The sequence below is a fragment of the Lethenteron reissneri genome, chromosome 56, assembly GCF_015708825.2.
Source record: "Lethenteron reissneri isolate LAM-NWPU_2019-01 chromosome 56, ASM1570882v1, whole genome shotgun sequence".
Lineage (NCBI taxonomy): Eukaryota > Metazoa > Chordata > Hyperoartia > Petromyzontiformes > Petromyzontidae > Lethenteron > Lethenteron reissneri.
In genome coordinates, this window is record NC_083834.1 from 2,421,090 (window position 1) to 2,437,943 (window position 16,854).

Genomic DNA, 16,854 nt, shown 5'->3' on the forward strand with positions numbered 1-16,854 from the left:
CCGAAGGAAGCCACAGATCAAAGCTAAACCCGCACACATTGAGTCCCTTCTAGGCCTGACGAAGACCTTAGACCTCGTAAACGTCTTTAAAAGCCTCGGAGAGAGAAATCGTAGCCCTCCCCCCCTCCCCCCGGCAGGAACGCGGGAGGGGCAATGTGGGTTCTGGTGGGCGAACGTGGGTTCTGGAGGAGGAACGTGGGTTCTGGAGGGAGAATGTGGGTTCTGGAGGAGGAACATGGGTTCTGGTGGGGGAACGTGGGTTCTTGGGCAGAACGTGGGTTCTGGTGGGAACGTGGGTTCTGGTGGGGGAAGGTGGGATCTGGAGGGGGAACGTTTGTTCCGGAGGGAGAACGTGGGTTCTGGAGGAGAAACGTGTGTTCTGGTGGGAATGTAGGTTCTGGAGGGGGAACGTGGGTTCTGGTGGAAACGTGGGTTCTGGAGGGGGAACGTGGGTTCTGGTGGGAACGTGCGTGCTTGGGGGGAACGTAAGTTCTGTTGGGGCAACGTGGGTTCTGGTGGGAACGTCGGTTCTAGTGGCAACGTGGGTTCTTGGGGGTATCGTGGTTTCTGGTGGGAACGTGGGTTCTGTAGGGGGAACGTGGGTTCTTGGGGGGTTCGTAGGTTCTGCTGGGAACGTGGGTTCTGGTGGGAACGTGGGTAACAACCAGCCCCCCCCTTCCCCCCGGGCGCTGCCACCACCGCCGCCACCACCGCCGCGCTATCACTGCCCCCTGCACGCGTTCACGTGCAGGCGGAGCACCCCGCGGCTGTGCAGCCTCAGCAGTTCCGCGAACTCGCTGGGCATGTAGTGCCCCGACTTGGGCTGCTGGTCATCGTAGTAGTGGTGGGGCAGCTGGCGGCCCAGCTGTCGGTCAACAGGGGCGGCCGCGGGGGCCACGGCGGCCTGTGCCCCCTTCTTCCTCTTCCTGCTCCTCTTCGGCTTCCTCCTTCTCTCGTCCTCCTTCACCTGCGCCGGGGTGGGCAGGTCGTGCACGAACGGCCAGAAGCCATAGACGTGCACCTCGTTGCATAGATCCATGGCCACACTCGTCTGGGGGGGGAGGTGTGTGAGTGAGGAGGGGGGAGATAGGGGAGGATGGGAGATGTTTTGGGATAATTTTATGGGAGTGTGCACATTATATTTAAACTATTAATCCATTTTTAGCTGGTAATAATAATGCGAATGTATAATGTGCATTACATCTGAGGATCCCAATGCGTAAGGAATCACTGAGATGTTACGTAGTTCTTCTTTCAGAAGCCACTTGGCTATCATGAATGATTTCTCAATGAAGTGGTTTATTATTACGTAGGTATAAATAAATTAAATCACGACGTTTGAGGTGCAACAAGGACTGAATCCAAATGTACTAACTTTGGTAAGGCACTGCCTTACCAACACATACTTCACTGGGAATGGTATATTCTACAAACAAAATTAGGGTACCCCAATAGGTTTTCCCTTACTGACAGTGGTAGCGAATGTTTTCATGGACAAATTTGAAACAGATGCCATCCAGACATCCACCCTATGTCCTTCCTTGTGGAAGAGATATGTGGATGACACGTTCATAATCTGGCCACATGGCCTGCCAGCACTTAACCAATTTCTCAACCACGTCCATTCCATACACCCGTCTATTAAATTCTCCATGGAAGTGGAAAAGGATGGAAAGCTACCATTCCTGGATGTTTTGATCGAGAATAGACCTGATGGCTCGTTGGGACATTCGGTCTACAGGAAAGCCACCCACATGGATGCCTATCTAAAGCCTGACTCCCACCACCATCCAGCCCAGAAGAATTCCCTCATCAAAACACTACACCATAGGGCCCGTTGCATCTCCGACCAGCACCACCTAGCCAGTGAGTTGGAGCACGTACACCAAGCCCTCAGGATGAACGGAAACAACCTTCTGAGGATCCAACCAAAACCATCACTTTACCATACATATCAGGGGTTACCAAAAGGATTTCCAAAATCTTAAACAAACACAAGATCCAGGTTCGTTTCAACACAGGACACAAACTGAGGTGTGGTTGCAGCAGCAGTTACATTGGGGAACCGAAACGACATGTCTCGGACCGAGTTCGTGAACACAAGGCAGATCTGGAAAACGGTAGGACCAATACTTCTACCGTTGCCGCTAATTGTTTTAACACTGTGGGCTCACACGAAATTGATTTTTCCAAGACAGAGGTACTCTGCAAACCTACCAGCTACCTTCAGAGATTTGTTCATGAAGCCATCCAGATATATAAATACAGACACAACTTTAACCGAGAGGATGGGTACAAACTGAGCAATCATTGGTAGGACGTTATTAACCAGGTAAAGTCTTAACTGACTGTGATGTTTCCATCCTACCTGCCTATGTCAGCTGTTATTTCCGACTGTCTGTGTCTCTCTCTCTCTATGCCTCTCTCTTAGTTCTCTCATGCTCACATGTCCTTTGCATTGCACTTTCATGCCTTTGGATTGCACTCTCATGCTCACATGTCCTTTGGATTGCACTCTCATACCCCCATGCCCTTTGGATTGCACCCGTTGGGTTGCACTCATGCCTTTGGATTGCACCACTCTTCGATTTTAAATTAACATGCTAATCTCTCACATTAACATAGCCACTTCCATGCCCTCCTCTAGGAGGCCGCTTTGGATTACACCTCTCTTCGATTTCACATTAACATGCTAATCTCTCACATTAACATAGCCACTTCCGTGCCCTCGTCGAGGAGGCCGCTCTCCTATCTTACAGTTACATGCTCATTTCTCACATTAACATCACTAGCCCTGGCAACTTCTTTATGACCCTTGGGCTACACCCATTTCAAACCTTTTAAAACCGTCTGCCTTAGCAGCAGACTATGCTTTCCCACCTGATGACGGACGCTTGTGTTGCGCCCGAAACGTCGTGATCTATTTTATTTTATACCTACGTGACTTTACCGACAGAACCAAAGAGTATGGATTCCTGCAGTCACGAAAGCTTCAAATCAAGATTGGCTTATTATTATTATCATCATCATCGTGTGGAACTTTACATCAGCAACTAAATTTTTGAAACGTGTGTTGTTGATTTATAATGTGGAGGGGAATACCCGGAGAACCCCGAAAAAAAATATTTGTGACCACGGAGAGGGAGAGAGGCACGCAAATTACGATTATACAGCAGGCGTCAGGATCAGGATCAAAGCCTCCTGTACAACAGGCGAGGTAGTTGGCTTCTCCTAGCCACCGTAGCGGTGGACTCATAAAGAAATGCTTAGACTTACTTAGGAGGGAAGATGCAAGGGGAAGTTGGGAGACAGGGGAAGACACAAGGATACACAGGGATATATAGGGAGACATGGGGAGACACGGGGAGACACATGCTGCTCCCTCTGCATCTGCCAGAGCTGCACCTTGACTCAAAACTAGTTGATCTTATATCTTGATTTGTGCTTTAGTATTAACCACTATCTGATTGTGCTACCACCACACCTGCCCGTTTTGGCCTGTGGTCGATATTTTGATACGCATGTTGATTTTATATGTGGCACATTAGGAATTGACCACTCTTTTAATTATCTCCTCGTTCAGCAATGGAGTAAAGTGTGGTTTTGTGAAGGTCCCTTATGTGCTGTGCAATACATCAATGCTCGTGTGTACACAAGCATGCGATACTGAGTCGGGCCTGTAGGTGGCTGTCAGGGTTATTGAGTAACGGGACCTGTCCACCAGTCACTCTGTTTGTGACGCACGTGCTGTTGCATTTTACAGGTAAAGGACCCAACTATGTTTTTTTACAGTACATATATAGTACAGATAATGGGTGTAAGATACCGATATAAGTGGATGGTATAGATAGACATACAGCTTAGGATTAAAGGAATATTCGAATAGGGCAGTGTAAAGGTTATGATTAAAGACAAAGATGGTTTATCAGTAGTGGAATTGGGTTTAAGGGAAACTGTTGTTGAGTAACCTGACCTGTACACCAGTCACGTGGTTAATGGCGACTCAGTATGACACACGTGCTTTTGCATTTTACAGATTATTACAATTAATGTGTTAGCCCTCGATTTGGACCACCTGCCCACGTCCTTAATTTCGAGTGTGCAATATGTAGGTAGGAGGACTACCTTCGTTGAATTTATACCATAATGTATTGCGATGCTCTCTCCAATTGGGGCGAGTTTTTACTCAAAAAATAAATTGAATGAATGAAACGAAAAGGGAGACGTGGGGAGATGCAGGGATACACTGGGAGACACGGGAGGCAGTGGTGTAGACACGGGGAGACACTGGGAGACACGTGAGGCAGTGGTATAGACACAGGGAGACACTGGGAGACACGGAAGACAGGGAGGCAGAGGTGTAGACACTGGGAGTCACTGAGAGAAATGGGAGACGCTGGGAGACACCGGGAGACACAAGCAGGCAGAGGTGTAGACACTGGGAGACACGGGGAGGCACTGGCAGACACTGGAGACCCTGGGAAGCACTAGGATTACACTGGGAGGCAGGGTGTAGACACTGGGAGAAATGTGGAGACGTGGGGAGACACTGGAAGAGACTGGGAGACACGGAAGACATTGGGAGACACTGGAGACTGTTCCTGTGGCGCATCGTTACCATAATGAGGCCCGAGGTGAGGTGCGACTCCTTGACGCCGCGTTCCATCCAGAAGCGGGAGATGGCCCTCATGTAGGAGGGGTTGAAGAAGGCCACGCGCTGCTGGGACTCAAAGTCTTCCAGGGTAAATATGGCCTTGGGGGCATGGGAGGAGGAAGGGGGGCAGGGGTGTGAGGAATCGCTGCCGCGTGTGATCCAGAATGGACACGTGGTGCACAGGTGGACACTGGTGGACACGGTGGATGTGAGTGGGCCCGTGGTTACCCTGTATGCGAGCGACGTGAATGCAGACACGGTGAAGGCGGGGATGAGAAGGATGCTGGCGCCGTACGAAGACATCTTCCTGATGAACTCCTTTCTTCTCCCGATCAGGGACTCGAATCTACATACACACACACATGGGGTTACACACACACGGGGTTACACACACATGGGGTTACACACAAACACGGGGTTACACACACGGGGTTACACACACACACAGGGGTACACACACACACACGCGGTTACACACTTATAAATGCACATGGGGTTACAAATAGAAATGCAAATATTCCCCGTAAAGCCTTAACAGACTTTTGAGGCAAGTGCTGTTAGTGAGCAACTATGAAGGCTGGCACGGCACACCAACACCACAGCCAGGCCGCCTTTGTGTTTACTACACACCACACCCAGGTACTCATTTGAGGCCGAGTTGATCTAGGGGAGACGCCCAGAATCGGTTCAGATAACCGCCACTCCGAGTTGGTGGCGGCGTCACCAGGGTTCGACAGACCTTGTAGTGCGAGGGCGGGGGGCGTGGCCCAGGGCGGTCGGCCCCCGATTCGTTCACCCACCTACCTCCTATTGGAGGAGGGAGGATGTCTCTACAAATCCGGCCGTCCCACCTGATGAAGCCGGTTGTAATTGCTTTTGAAACGTCAGACTCAAAGTTGTAAATGTCATGGATTTGCTCTCCAACACACCAGTGCAGCTGTACTTGTGACGAATTGGCTGAGTTATGTTCGCGGGACACTAAAACTGACTAACTGGTTGTGTCGGGTGGTGGCGGGTTTAATGACACAACGTTTATATTAAGGCGATCTAGCCCAAAAAAATTACTATCATGAAAGACAAAGATTCCCCCGTGTGTAGCCTTTGAGGCACGTGCTGTTAGTGAGTCAGCAATTGTGAACGCCGGTGGTGCGGGCACACGGGGCGGGATGGTTCGGCCTTCAACGCACCTAGGGCCGCCTTTGTCTCCCCAATAGCAACGTTTAGTACACACATGGCACACCGGTGTGTTCACTTGAGGCTGAGTCGACCGAGGCAACACAAACGACAAAAATCCGCCAATGTTGGGGCAAGTGCTGTTCGTGAAGAGGAGCAGCAATTGTAAAAGCCAGTGGAACGGCACACTGGCTGGGTGGGTTGGGCCAGCGCCATGGCCGGGGCCGCCTTTGTCTCCACAGTTGGCGTCATTTTCTGCACACTTGAGGCTGAGTCGACCATCGGCACGCGACCATGCGCACTCGCTCGCTCACCGATTGATGAAGATGCTCGGGTTGGAGGTGACGATGTCCGTTTTGCTTCCCACATCGTCCTGGAAGTCGCCCCCCACGGGAGGGATGTTGCATCTGGTGGACAATGAAGGGGGTGAGCCTCAACCCTGCCCACACGTCTAGAGTTCAACCCTGTCCACATGTCTAGAGTTCAACCCTGCCCACATCTAAAGTCAACCCTGCCCACACGTCTAGAGTCAACCCTGCCGATGCGTCTAGTCTTCAACCCTGTCCACACGTCAGGAGTCAACTCTGCCCACATTTATAGACACTCACTCCCTCCCTCCCTCCTTTTCTTTTTACTTTTTAACGATCAGACGGAACTTTGCTTCGTTCATCATGTAGTTTTTTTTGCTTGCTTATGTGCCCCCTTTTTTAAATCAAAGATATAACGCGGGTTTCCCGTATAACATAAGTCCCATTATGTGCTATTGTGTCCATAGACACCAACAAAAAAAAATCACCCTCAAAAACCCATTACCAGATCTCCTGCTTTCATCAGATTATACAAAGCACCCTCGGTAGCCCAACGCGTCGAGAAATATGCGACACCCCCCGTCAACTGAGCGTACCGAAATTCCAGCCAAATTATGGCAGAAACCAGGGCCTTGAAGATGCGGCAGTGGCTGGAGAAGCCGCTCCCCTTCAATTGCGCATTTCCTGGCCCTATAGATGGCGAGTTTGGCGTTGTTCAGGATAAAGTTCGTCAACCCCTCTATATCCTTGGTACCCTCGTTCCCCCTATATCCAAAAATAAGAATTGTGGGTGAGAAATGAAGATTGAATTTCAGTAAAATATTGCGTAACAACTTATAGAGTGATTCCAGGCTTTTGCAATGTATGTATTGATGCGCCACTGTTTCGAGCTCACCACAGAATCCGCATTCAGGATTTGTGTCTGTGAAAAGTGCCAGAAATGTGTTCGTGGTCACAGTCCCATGGGCAATGCTCCAGCTAAGATCACCATGGCGCTTGTATGATGGATTAGAGTAAAACAGCTCCCAATGAGGCCTCAAACGATCACTGCAGGGCATGGTGTCCTTCCAGGCGTAGCCTTTACGCGATGTTATTATTTGTCGGTGGTGGAAATCGACCATTTGGCCGTACAGCTTTTTCCGGTGTACACCCGAGAAGCACCCCTCCTGGTCATTCCCCGAGGTGTGCCCCCCGTGCTGCTGTGAGGAAGAGAGGTGAGTGTGCTCCCGTGTTGGGACGACATTCAGCTTTGATAGCAATGGGCCACTGCCGGCCGACTCATCACCAACACTCACGGCAGGCACGCTCCCCACTGTTGTTGAGAAGGCCCTTCGTACCTCATTCACAAGTTTTGCGGCGAGTCTCACCGAGTGCATTTTGGTCATTGCAGCTATCTCGGCAGGGAGAAACCACCGCCCCTCCGTGCCTGGTCTCACCAAATCGCCCACCCTCGTGAGACGTGCGTCCACCATGCGGTTCTCCATGGCAGGGCCCACGAGAGCAGGTAGTGCCATGTTGGGGTTCCGTAGCAGCGGCTCGTGAGCGAATTCAGATGCTGACCGGGGTGTATTCAGTCGGGCGGTGACGAGGAAACCCCAAGTATGTAGGACACTCCTGTAGAAGTGGGGAATCTGTGCGAGTGGAATACCTTTAATGTCCATAAAGAAAAGCTGCTTGCTGCACTGAAAGCCCCCGACATTTTTGAGAAAAAAAGATGCTGTGGAACACCACATGGGTGATGGGGCTGTGTAGAGGAACCTCTGTACGGCTTGTAAACGAAATGTAGAAAGTTGGCTCTGTACACACACCAGACCTTGCCCGCCTTCCCGCAGTGGCAAGGCCAAGATGCCAGCAGCCACACGGTGCTTCCTCTGTGACCAGAAGAAGGCAGCTATCAGTCGCTGAAGTTTCGATATCAGCTGTGCGGGTGGAGTGAGGGAAAAGAAGCGGTGCCACAAGGTGGATGCAACCAACTGTTTCATCACCAGGGTTTTCCCTCTGAACGTGAGAGACTTGCGCAGGCGCCCCCAAGGCTCCAGTCGTTTCCTCACCTTCTCTTCCAAGAAATCCCAATTTTCCTGCAATGGTTTATCTCCAGGCCCCAGGAGCACGCCGAGATGGTGCATACGCTCTTTGCTCCACGTTATCGTTTTGGCCAACTCAGGGAACTGGGCTTCGTCCCATTTCCCAACAAGCAGCCCACTGCACTTCTCCCAGTTCATCCTGGAGGAGGACGCACGGGAGTAAACCTCTTGGCACTCGTGCAGCCGTTGGATGTCATCAAAACTTAGTAAAAAATAGGAGGATGTCATCGGCATACGCCGTGAGGGTCACTCTCATACTGGGCTCCTTTAGAGTCAATCCGGTGAGTCGGCGTCGGAGTAGGTGCAGAAAAGGCTCCACGACGAGGATGTAGAGCTGTCCTGACATAGGACAGCCTTGCCTGATACCTCTTCTGAAATCTATAGGAGCAATTAGTCTACCATTGACTTTAACCAGACACTGGGCGATGTTGTACAGCAGACTAATCAAACCTATGAAGCGATTCCCAAAACCAAAAACTTTTAGAGTGCCAAGAAGATACCGGTGATCAACCCTGTCAAAGGCTTTCTCTTGATCAAGGGAGAGAAAGGCAAGCGGAAAGTTCAAATGCTCCGACAGACTGATCAAATCTCTGACCAGGAAAATCCGATCATGGATGGTCCTCCCCGGAACAGTGTATGCCTGGTCATCGGCGATAACCGTAGCCAACACCCTCTTAAGCCTTGCCGATGCAGCTCTCGCGAGAATCTTATAGTCTGTGCTCAGCACTGAGACTGGACGCCAATTTTTGAGGTGCCTGAGGTCGCCCTTTTTTGTAATCAGTGTGAGCACGGCTCTCCTCCAGGACTGAGGCATCACGTCGGTCTCCACTGCTTCATCCAGAACGGCTTTGTAGTCTTTAGGTATGGAGTGCCAAAAATGGTGATAAAACTCCCCCGTCAGGCCATCAATCCCTGGGGATTTGTTCTTGGCCAGGGCACTCACTGCCATGTCCAGGTCGCTTTGCTTGACCTCTTCTTCCAGAAGGTCCCGGTCCTCTTCACCCAAAGTAGGCAGGTCCTTCCAGATTTCATCCTGGGGCCACTGTGGAAGTGTGCTCTGGAGAGAAAAAATTTCCATAGTACTTTGCTATTGTTGAAGCTATTTGATTATTGTTTGAAAGAAGGAACCCCTTGTCATCAAATAAATGCTCCATAGCTTTACGTCTACCATTCTGCTTCCCTAACGAGAAGAAAAGTGTCGAGCTTGAGTCCATATCGAGGGTATCTTTAAAACGAGAGCGTACAAATGCCCTTTTGCCTTTTCTTTCTGCAACCCTTTTAGACATTCTAGGGTCTCCACATATTCCTGCAGTAGGCCTAGATCGTTCCCAATCTTCTGCCTTTGCTCTAAAATATGAACCCTGTTCTCCAGCTCACAAATTTCTTGGTCGATATTTTTCGTGTTTCCCCAGGCATACAACTGACACAGTTTTTTGATGTGTACTTTCCCTATGTCCCACCATTGTGCTAAGCTATTAAACTGATCTTTCTTTCCCTGCCACTCCACCCAGAAGCCTCCAAAAAGATCAGTGGAGGTGGTGTCTTGCAAAAGGACATTATTGAAATGCCAGTATGCCGATCCCCTTGGGACTCCTTCTATTTTCATTTCAAGTAGTATTAGGCAATGATCGGTCAGTGGTGCTGCCTGAATACTGGACGACACTGCACTATTTACAAGGTCTTTCAAGATGTAAAAACGGTCGATCCTTGACTGCGACAGTGTTCTGTCAGCTCGGGTTCGTGTAAAGGTGAAACCTTGCTGCTTTGGATTTTTGCCTCCGCCACACGTCTTCAAGACTGTACGTGCGGAGCACATGCCGCAAGGTGTTCAGGACCCCGCTTTTGCACTGCTCGGTGCCAGTGCGGTCGAGGACATCGAGTGTACAGTTGAAATCTCCCCCCAACATCAGACACTCGTCATTCGGGATGGTTTTGAGATAGTACTGTAACTCATTGGAAAAAAAGCAGTTTTTACGCATCATTGATGGGTGAATATATGTTATTGAGGTGGACAGAAATGTCATTAAGTTTGATCATTACATCGAGGGCTCTTCCCGGTACCACCTCAACTTGGTTAACTATGGTGGGCGTAAACCCCGGTGCAAATAGCGTTGCCACTCCTGAAGAATAATGAGTAAGGTGACTGAAAAACAAATCAACTTTCCATTCCGTTTCCCATTCATTCTCCTTGCTGGTCGTAAGATGCGTCTCCTGCACAAAGAGCACCGAGGCTTTGTGTTCTTTTGCGAGAGAATGCACAAAATGTCTCTTGAGTGGACCACTACACCCATTTATATTATTTAAGAGCTTGTCTCTTGGATTTTTCCTCACTTGATACAGTCAATTTAGCTGTGACGGTCCCACCTGATGATGGAGAATTGTGTTGCCTCCAAAACGTCGTGATTTATTATTATTTCTATTTTTTTACCTACGTGACTTTACCGAAAAAACCTAAGAGTATGAATCCTTGCAGTCACGAAAGCTTCAAATATAGAACCATTTATATTAATTGCCGCTATCCGTAGCATTACGTGTCAGTGGAGTTGTCGCCAGGTGTGTTTTCCTTCCACATAGTTAATTGTCCCAGGAAGTACCTGATCCTTTTCCTTTCCTTTCCAGACGACGACTTTCTCTGTTTCTTCAAGTCCCCCTCAACATAGAGTAGGGAGGTTATTATTGCATCCACATTTCGCCACCTTGACAGAGCTGCAGTCACCCTTTCTTCTGAACCATGCACTTCATCTAAAAAGTTCCATAGCTCTGACTGTGAGAATTTTGGTGCCCCTTCAGTCAGCTCAGCAGATGTCAGGTTCGCCCCACTTCCTGTGCTGAGGGTTTCTTCCAACTCCTCTTCTTGGCTTCCCCCCTCAGCCCCCAGGCTTTGAGGATTTTCAGTCGCCGTGGTATCCTCCGTCAATGCTTTATCGTCTTGGTCACCTGCAGTTTGGTCAGTGGGGCCTTGTTTGGGCTCCTCCGTGCTCTTGGCTGCTCGCGTTTCCTGGGAGCCCTCGGCCGCCTCACCGGGCGTGCCGTCGAGGTCTGAAGTGCGACCCTCTTCACTTGTTTCCTTCGCCACTTCACAGATTGCGGTCTCCCCTGCTTCCACTTCAGGCTCCAGATTTTCATCAGGCATCCTGCGCTTGAGCTTGGTTCCTGCACGGGGCTTCTTCCCTGTGCGTGTCCCACCTCTAGGGGCATCTGGGGTGGCGCAGACCCCGTCCTTGCCACCAGTGCTCTCCGCATCTCCCCCAGGCATCGGTGCGATGTCCGACTCCAACTCTGGGAGATCCTTAAAGGGACTGACCTCATCCCCACTGGACTCTGGAGACAATGAAGCTAAGTCCTCCACAAATTTCCTCTTCAGAGGTCTGGCTGTTAATGATGGCTGGGTGGCTGGCGGAGCCTCAGTCTTCATGGCAGTAGCTTGTGTTGGAGTGAGACCTACCGCCATCTCGCGTGATCTCCGTGGTGAGGGACCCTCTCCTGAGTCACTTGTTGGGTGTGCTTCTTTATCACCCTTTCCCACCATTGCCTCGCTGTTGGATTGGGCATTTGCTGTCTTCGGGCAGTGTTTTTTTAACATGCCCCTCTGCTTTGCATAGGTTGCATTTTAGCACGTCCCTGCAGCAAAACAGCCTATGGGCCCTTCCTCCATTCATGACCACAAAGGAGCCCTCCTCAAGCTGCCCATTGGGCACCAGTATGTAGACCTGCCTTCTAAAAGACAAGATATGCCATAAGGCAGGATTTTTGAGGCCCAAAGGCACACGCTGAAGGTTGGAAGTCAGCGTGCCCAACTTAGCCAGGTGATCTTGGATGTCTTTATCGGGAATGTAGGGGGGGACGTTGGATACGATTACGCGTACCGATGGTGATGAAAGTGGCTCCAAGCTGAGGTGCCAATCGCCAACCATCAGCCCCTTCTCCATGGCGGCGTTTGCCACCTTTTCGGACTCCATGAAGAAAACCACCCTTCCACTCACCTTGGAGGCGTACCTTATCGATCTTCCAGGCACGATGGCGCCCAGCGCATCCAAGTAAACTTCAATCGGGACATTGGTGGAAGCCAGGCAGCGGATCCCAGCCTCGCGTGGAGGCTCCAGCTGCTGCTACTGCGGGCGCCTTGCAGGCCCCAGAGACCGACCTTGCGTAGGCACGGTAGCTTTCGCGTATGTTGTTGCGGTGGACATCTTCACGTGTGTGAGATGTCATACACAACAACTAAAACAAACCTCTCTATTTTCTAAAGCCAGGAAAAAAATTCCAAAAAAAACAAGAAAGATTTTTTTGTTATATAAAGATGGTCAAACCTGTGTTTTGACCACCTTCTCCTAATTACTATTACTGCTGCCCACCCAAAGCTCCCCTGGAGAAGGTACACTTATTTTAAGTCCTCGGTTTTTTACAAGAGGAGAAGAAAAAACGAAAACGTAGAAAAAAAGCACACCAATAAAAATAAAATAATGTAAACACGCTCGCAACACAAAACAAGAGGGGTCTAAAGGGGATGTCTGCACTGGACCCACACCGGCCGGTGTGGTACAGTGCGAACACGTGTGTGTAACACGTGGGAGCACACCAGACAAAGGAACGGAAAAAAACACGAAAAAAAAATCACAAAACTCAAAGATTGCTTGAGGACCAAAGGAACCCAAGATCGAAATAAAAACAAAGAAAAGCGTGATTATGAAATCAACTATCAAATAAAAGTGGAGGATTGTGCGGAGAACAATACACTGCAGAGAGCACAGCCGCGCCCTGAACAGTGAAAACAACAGAAAAGAACAAAGAAATAAAGATAAAGGAAGTCTAAATAAACAAACAAACTGATCACAAATGTGTACAAAGCAAGACAATTACTGTTGGTGAAAAGAAATCCCGAAAAAGAAGGTGAGAAAAATAAAGTTTTAGAGGTAAAGCTTTGGGTGAAACACGCCTCCCTCCCCACTCACCGGATCACAAAGTCAGCTGCGTCGATCTGGGAGCCGCAGGAGCTGTTGGTGAGGATCCCTCCGTTCCCCACGACAGCGCAGCGAGGGTAGCGCCCACTCCGCTCGGGGAACTCCTGCGGCCACATCACCATCATCAGCCGCCATCATCATCATCAGCAGCCATCATCATCGGCTTTCATCATCAGCAGCAGCAGTCATCATCATTTGCCATCATCATCAGTGATCACTCGTCATCATCATCATCGTGACCAGCCATGCTGTAGGTTGGTAGCTGGTGTAGCCATGGGTGGAGGTGGCACTGGGAGAGGGGTATCGGTTGGAGACCCATTGACCAGCTCGCTTCCCTAACGAGCGTTGAACGCATATTCGTGACAGACAGGCGTCTTCTGCAAAGGAGCTACTACATAGCAGCTAAGTTGGGCCTTCCTGTACCCGGGAACAATTTAAAAAACAATCTAGTTTTAGTTTTAGATGATTTTAAAACCTCTGCTGTACTTCGTATTCCGGTCTGTTTTTTTATTGTTGGTTGTTGTAACTTTCTGACCTATCCCTACAGGACATCATTGGCGAGATGTTGACTACCTCGCCTGGTGGACAGGAGGTCGTGGGATTGATCCCGACCCTGACGCCTGCTGCTGTATATTTCGAGTTTGCGTGTCTCTCTCTCATCATCATCATCACGGTGGCTAGGAGATATTAACTACCTCGCCTGGTGTACAGGAGGTCATGGGTTCGATCCCGATCCTGCTGTATATTTGGAGTTTGCGTGTCTCTCTCCATGTGGTCGTGTGGATTTTTTTCCGGATCCACCGGGTTTTCCCTCCACATTTAGAAACGTGCGTTTAGAGTATTTGGCTGATATGAATTTCCACGTGGTGATGATGATAAGCCCACTTCGTTGAGCTACGTTGCAGCTCAGTGTGGCCTTACAAGATAAATAACCGAAAAACTAAAAAATAAATCTTTATATTCGTTTACTATCCTGCCTGCCCCGTAGCCTCACGAGGAGCGATGGTCCCTCGATTAGCGTGCTACGAACCCGGCGACCCGAGTTCGATTCCCGCTCACCGCCACCAATACTGGTGATTATTATTTGAACCGGTCGTGGACCTCCCCTAGGTCGACTCAGCCTCATGAGTGCCTGGTGCGGTGTATAAAACATCGCCACTGGGGGAACAAAGGCGGCCGGGCATGGTGCTGGCCACCCACACCCTCGTGTGCAATGCCGACCTTCATAGGTGCTCGCTAACAACACTTGCCCCAACAGTCTTTTAAGGCTACATGGGGGATATTTGTGTGTGTTTGTAACTGTGTGTGTCAATGCAGCTACGAACCCGGAAAAACAACCCCCTACCTCCTCGCGGTGCCGGCAATGCCCATTGGCCTCTCCCCTCATGGCGTCTGTGATCACCACAGTGGCTAAACGGGGGCTCTGGACGGGTGCGAGGGGCTGGTAACCCCTCCACCTTCAATTCATTACCAGGAAACTACGAATTAAACATAAATATGTAACAAATAAGCTTGTGCCGGAGGCCCCGGGGGGACAGGCGTCTATGACGTCTCCTGGCCAAACCCCAATTTGCGGAGCCAGGAGATTGAATCTTCACCCTCGGGGCTCCTCCAGAAACAATGAAAAGCCACTACGGATGGCCACGTGGAATGTTCGAATGCTCACTGCAGAGGAGAGGCTGCCACTCCTTTGTCGGGAGCTGGACCGGTCCCGCCTGGATCTCTGTGGCATTCAGGAGGTCCGGTCGACCGGTTCTGGCTCCTGCCACCATGAGGGGTGGACAGTCCTCTACTCGTAGCAGGAGAATGCCAAACAACAGGGTGTGGCTCTTCTTCTGAACCAAAGAATGAAGGGGGCGTGGGAGCGTGGCGGTGAGGTGTGGGAAGCTGTAAGCCCCAGGATACTTTGGGCTCGCCTTCCCATCAACCGGAGGCGAGGAATGGTGGTCGTGGTTACTTATGCCCCCACCGAAGACGAACATCCGTGGAGGGATGCAGGCAAAGCCGTTGAGTCAGATGCCTTCTATGACCTCCTGTCACAGGTGCTGGCAAAAGTGTCCACTCGGGACAGAGTCATTTTGTTGTGTGACTTCAATGCCCGAGTTGGTCATGATGCTGGCACCTGGACTGGAGTGATTGGAAGGCATGGGCCAGATCAGCTCAATAACAATGGTAGGAAGCTGCTAGATTTTTGTGCAGCCCATGGGCTTGTAATTCCCAACATGCTCTTCTGGCATCGGCGCATCCACACAACATCATGGATGCATGCCGGGTCCAAGCAAGGACATCTTCTGGACTACATAGTGACGGACCAGCGAATGCGAGCCCATGTCCTTGACACTAGGACTATACCGTGGAGCTGATCTGCCCTCTGACCATCGACTAGTCATCTGTAAGATGCGCCTGCCATTCTTACACTCCGGTGGTCGGTGTACACCCAGGACCCCATTCCAACCTAAAGTGACCTGGTCTCAGCTAGCTGATGAAAGTTGCAAACGAGAATTTCATCATCGCTTGCGGCTGGGGTTGGCATCATCCCCCACTCCTCCTGATGTCGAGGGTAAATGGGCGAGGTTTAGGACTGTGACGCATGCAGCTGCAATGGCTGCTTTGGATATGCGGTCCAGACCTCCCCAGAGACCCTGGCTGACAGGAGGTGTTCAGGATATTTGAGAAAAAGAAGCGACAGGCCCACTCTCATCGACTACAGCATCCCACGTCAGAGAATGAGGAGGTTTACCGCAGCCTTCACTCGGAGGTTCGGAGAGCCGTAAGTGGCTGCAAGGATGGGTGGTGGTCGCGGGTTGCTGAGGAGATGAAGTCTGCTTCAGTGGCCCGCGATCACAAATCACTATTTAACTCCATCAAAAAAGTAACCTGCAGTGCCAGACCTATTACCATCATTAGGGAAAAAAACGGTTTGCAGATTTTCTGAGCATTTCTGTGAGGTCCAGAGGGAGGGGAAATCCCTTAGCCAGCAAAACATCATGGCACAAAGTGGGGATGACCCTGCTGAGGCTACGGTGCCTCAAATATTGGAAGAAGTCACCCCCTGTGTGTGGCTGGCTGAGGTGCCATCTGTTGAGGAAGTACTGAAGGCGATCCGGGGTCTGAGACCAGGAAAGGCACCGGGCAGAGATGATCTCCCAAGCGAAATGCTGAGGGAGGGTGGCGTTTGTGCACAGACTGCCCTATATGACATCATAACAACATACTGGACCACTTGACGGGTTCCACCGGATTGGAAGGATATCCTGGTGGTCCCCCTCTTTTAAGAATGGGGACCAAACAGACTGGAACAACTACAGGGACATCTCACTCCTCAGTGTGCCGGGAAAGGTCCTGGCAAGGATTATTCAACATCGCCTTGCTAGGCACGCTGAGGAGAGGCTTGCGGAGCCCCAATGCGGTTTCCCTGTACACATTGGGGTGCGACAGGGATGTCCTCTGGCTCCCAAATTATTTAAAATCTTTGTTGACCACGAAGTTCATGAAGCCTTCAATAGCTGTACTGGGGGAATTTCCAATTGGTACAGATATAATGGGAGGCTGATCAATGCCCGGGTGCGATCAAGGGATGGCTCCCTATTGTTCAGCCACGTTATATATGCCGATGATTTGGTAATAGCTGCTCATTCAGAGGAGGAGTTGGAGACGCTGCTGATGAGACTGTT

The 16,854-nt window shown here is 50.4% G+C and overlaps 1 protein-coding gene across 1 annotated transcript in view; it reads right to left on the reverse strand.

Annotated features, from left to right (window-relative positions):
- Positions 1–721: 721 nt before the first annotated feature.
- The window catches only part of LOC133357015 (alpha-2,8-sialyltransferase 8E-like), a 63,704-nt gene continuing 47,571 nt past the window's right edge, over positions 722–16,854 (reverse strand). Inside the window, exons 5-10 of the mRNA XM_061574756.1 lie at positions 13,172–13,284; positions 6,142–6,234; positions 4,883–5,000; positions 4,619–4,753; positions 968–1,051; positions 722–865 (exon numbers count right to left, since the gene is read on the reverse strand). Coding sequence (XP_061430740.1) covers positions 722–865; positions 968–1,051; positions 4,619–4,753; positions 4,883–5,000; positions 6,142–6,234; positions 13,172–13,284 — 687 coding nt within the window. The remainder of the gene's footprint in view (positions 866–967; positions 1,052–4,618; positions 4,754–4,882; positions 5,001–6,141; positions 6,235–13,171; positions 13,285–16,854) is intronic.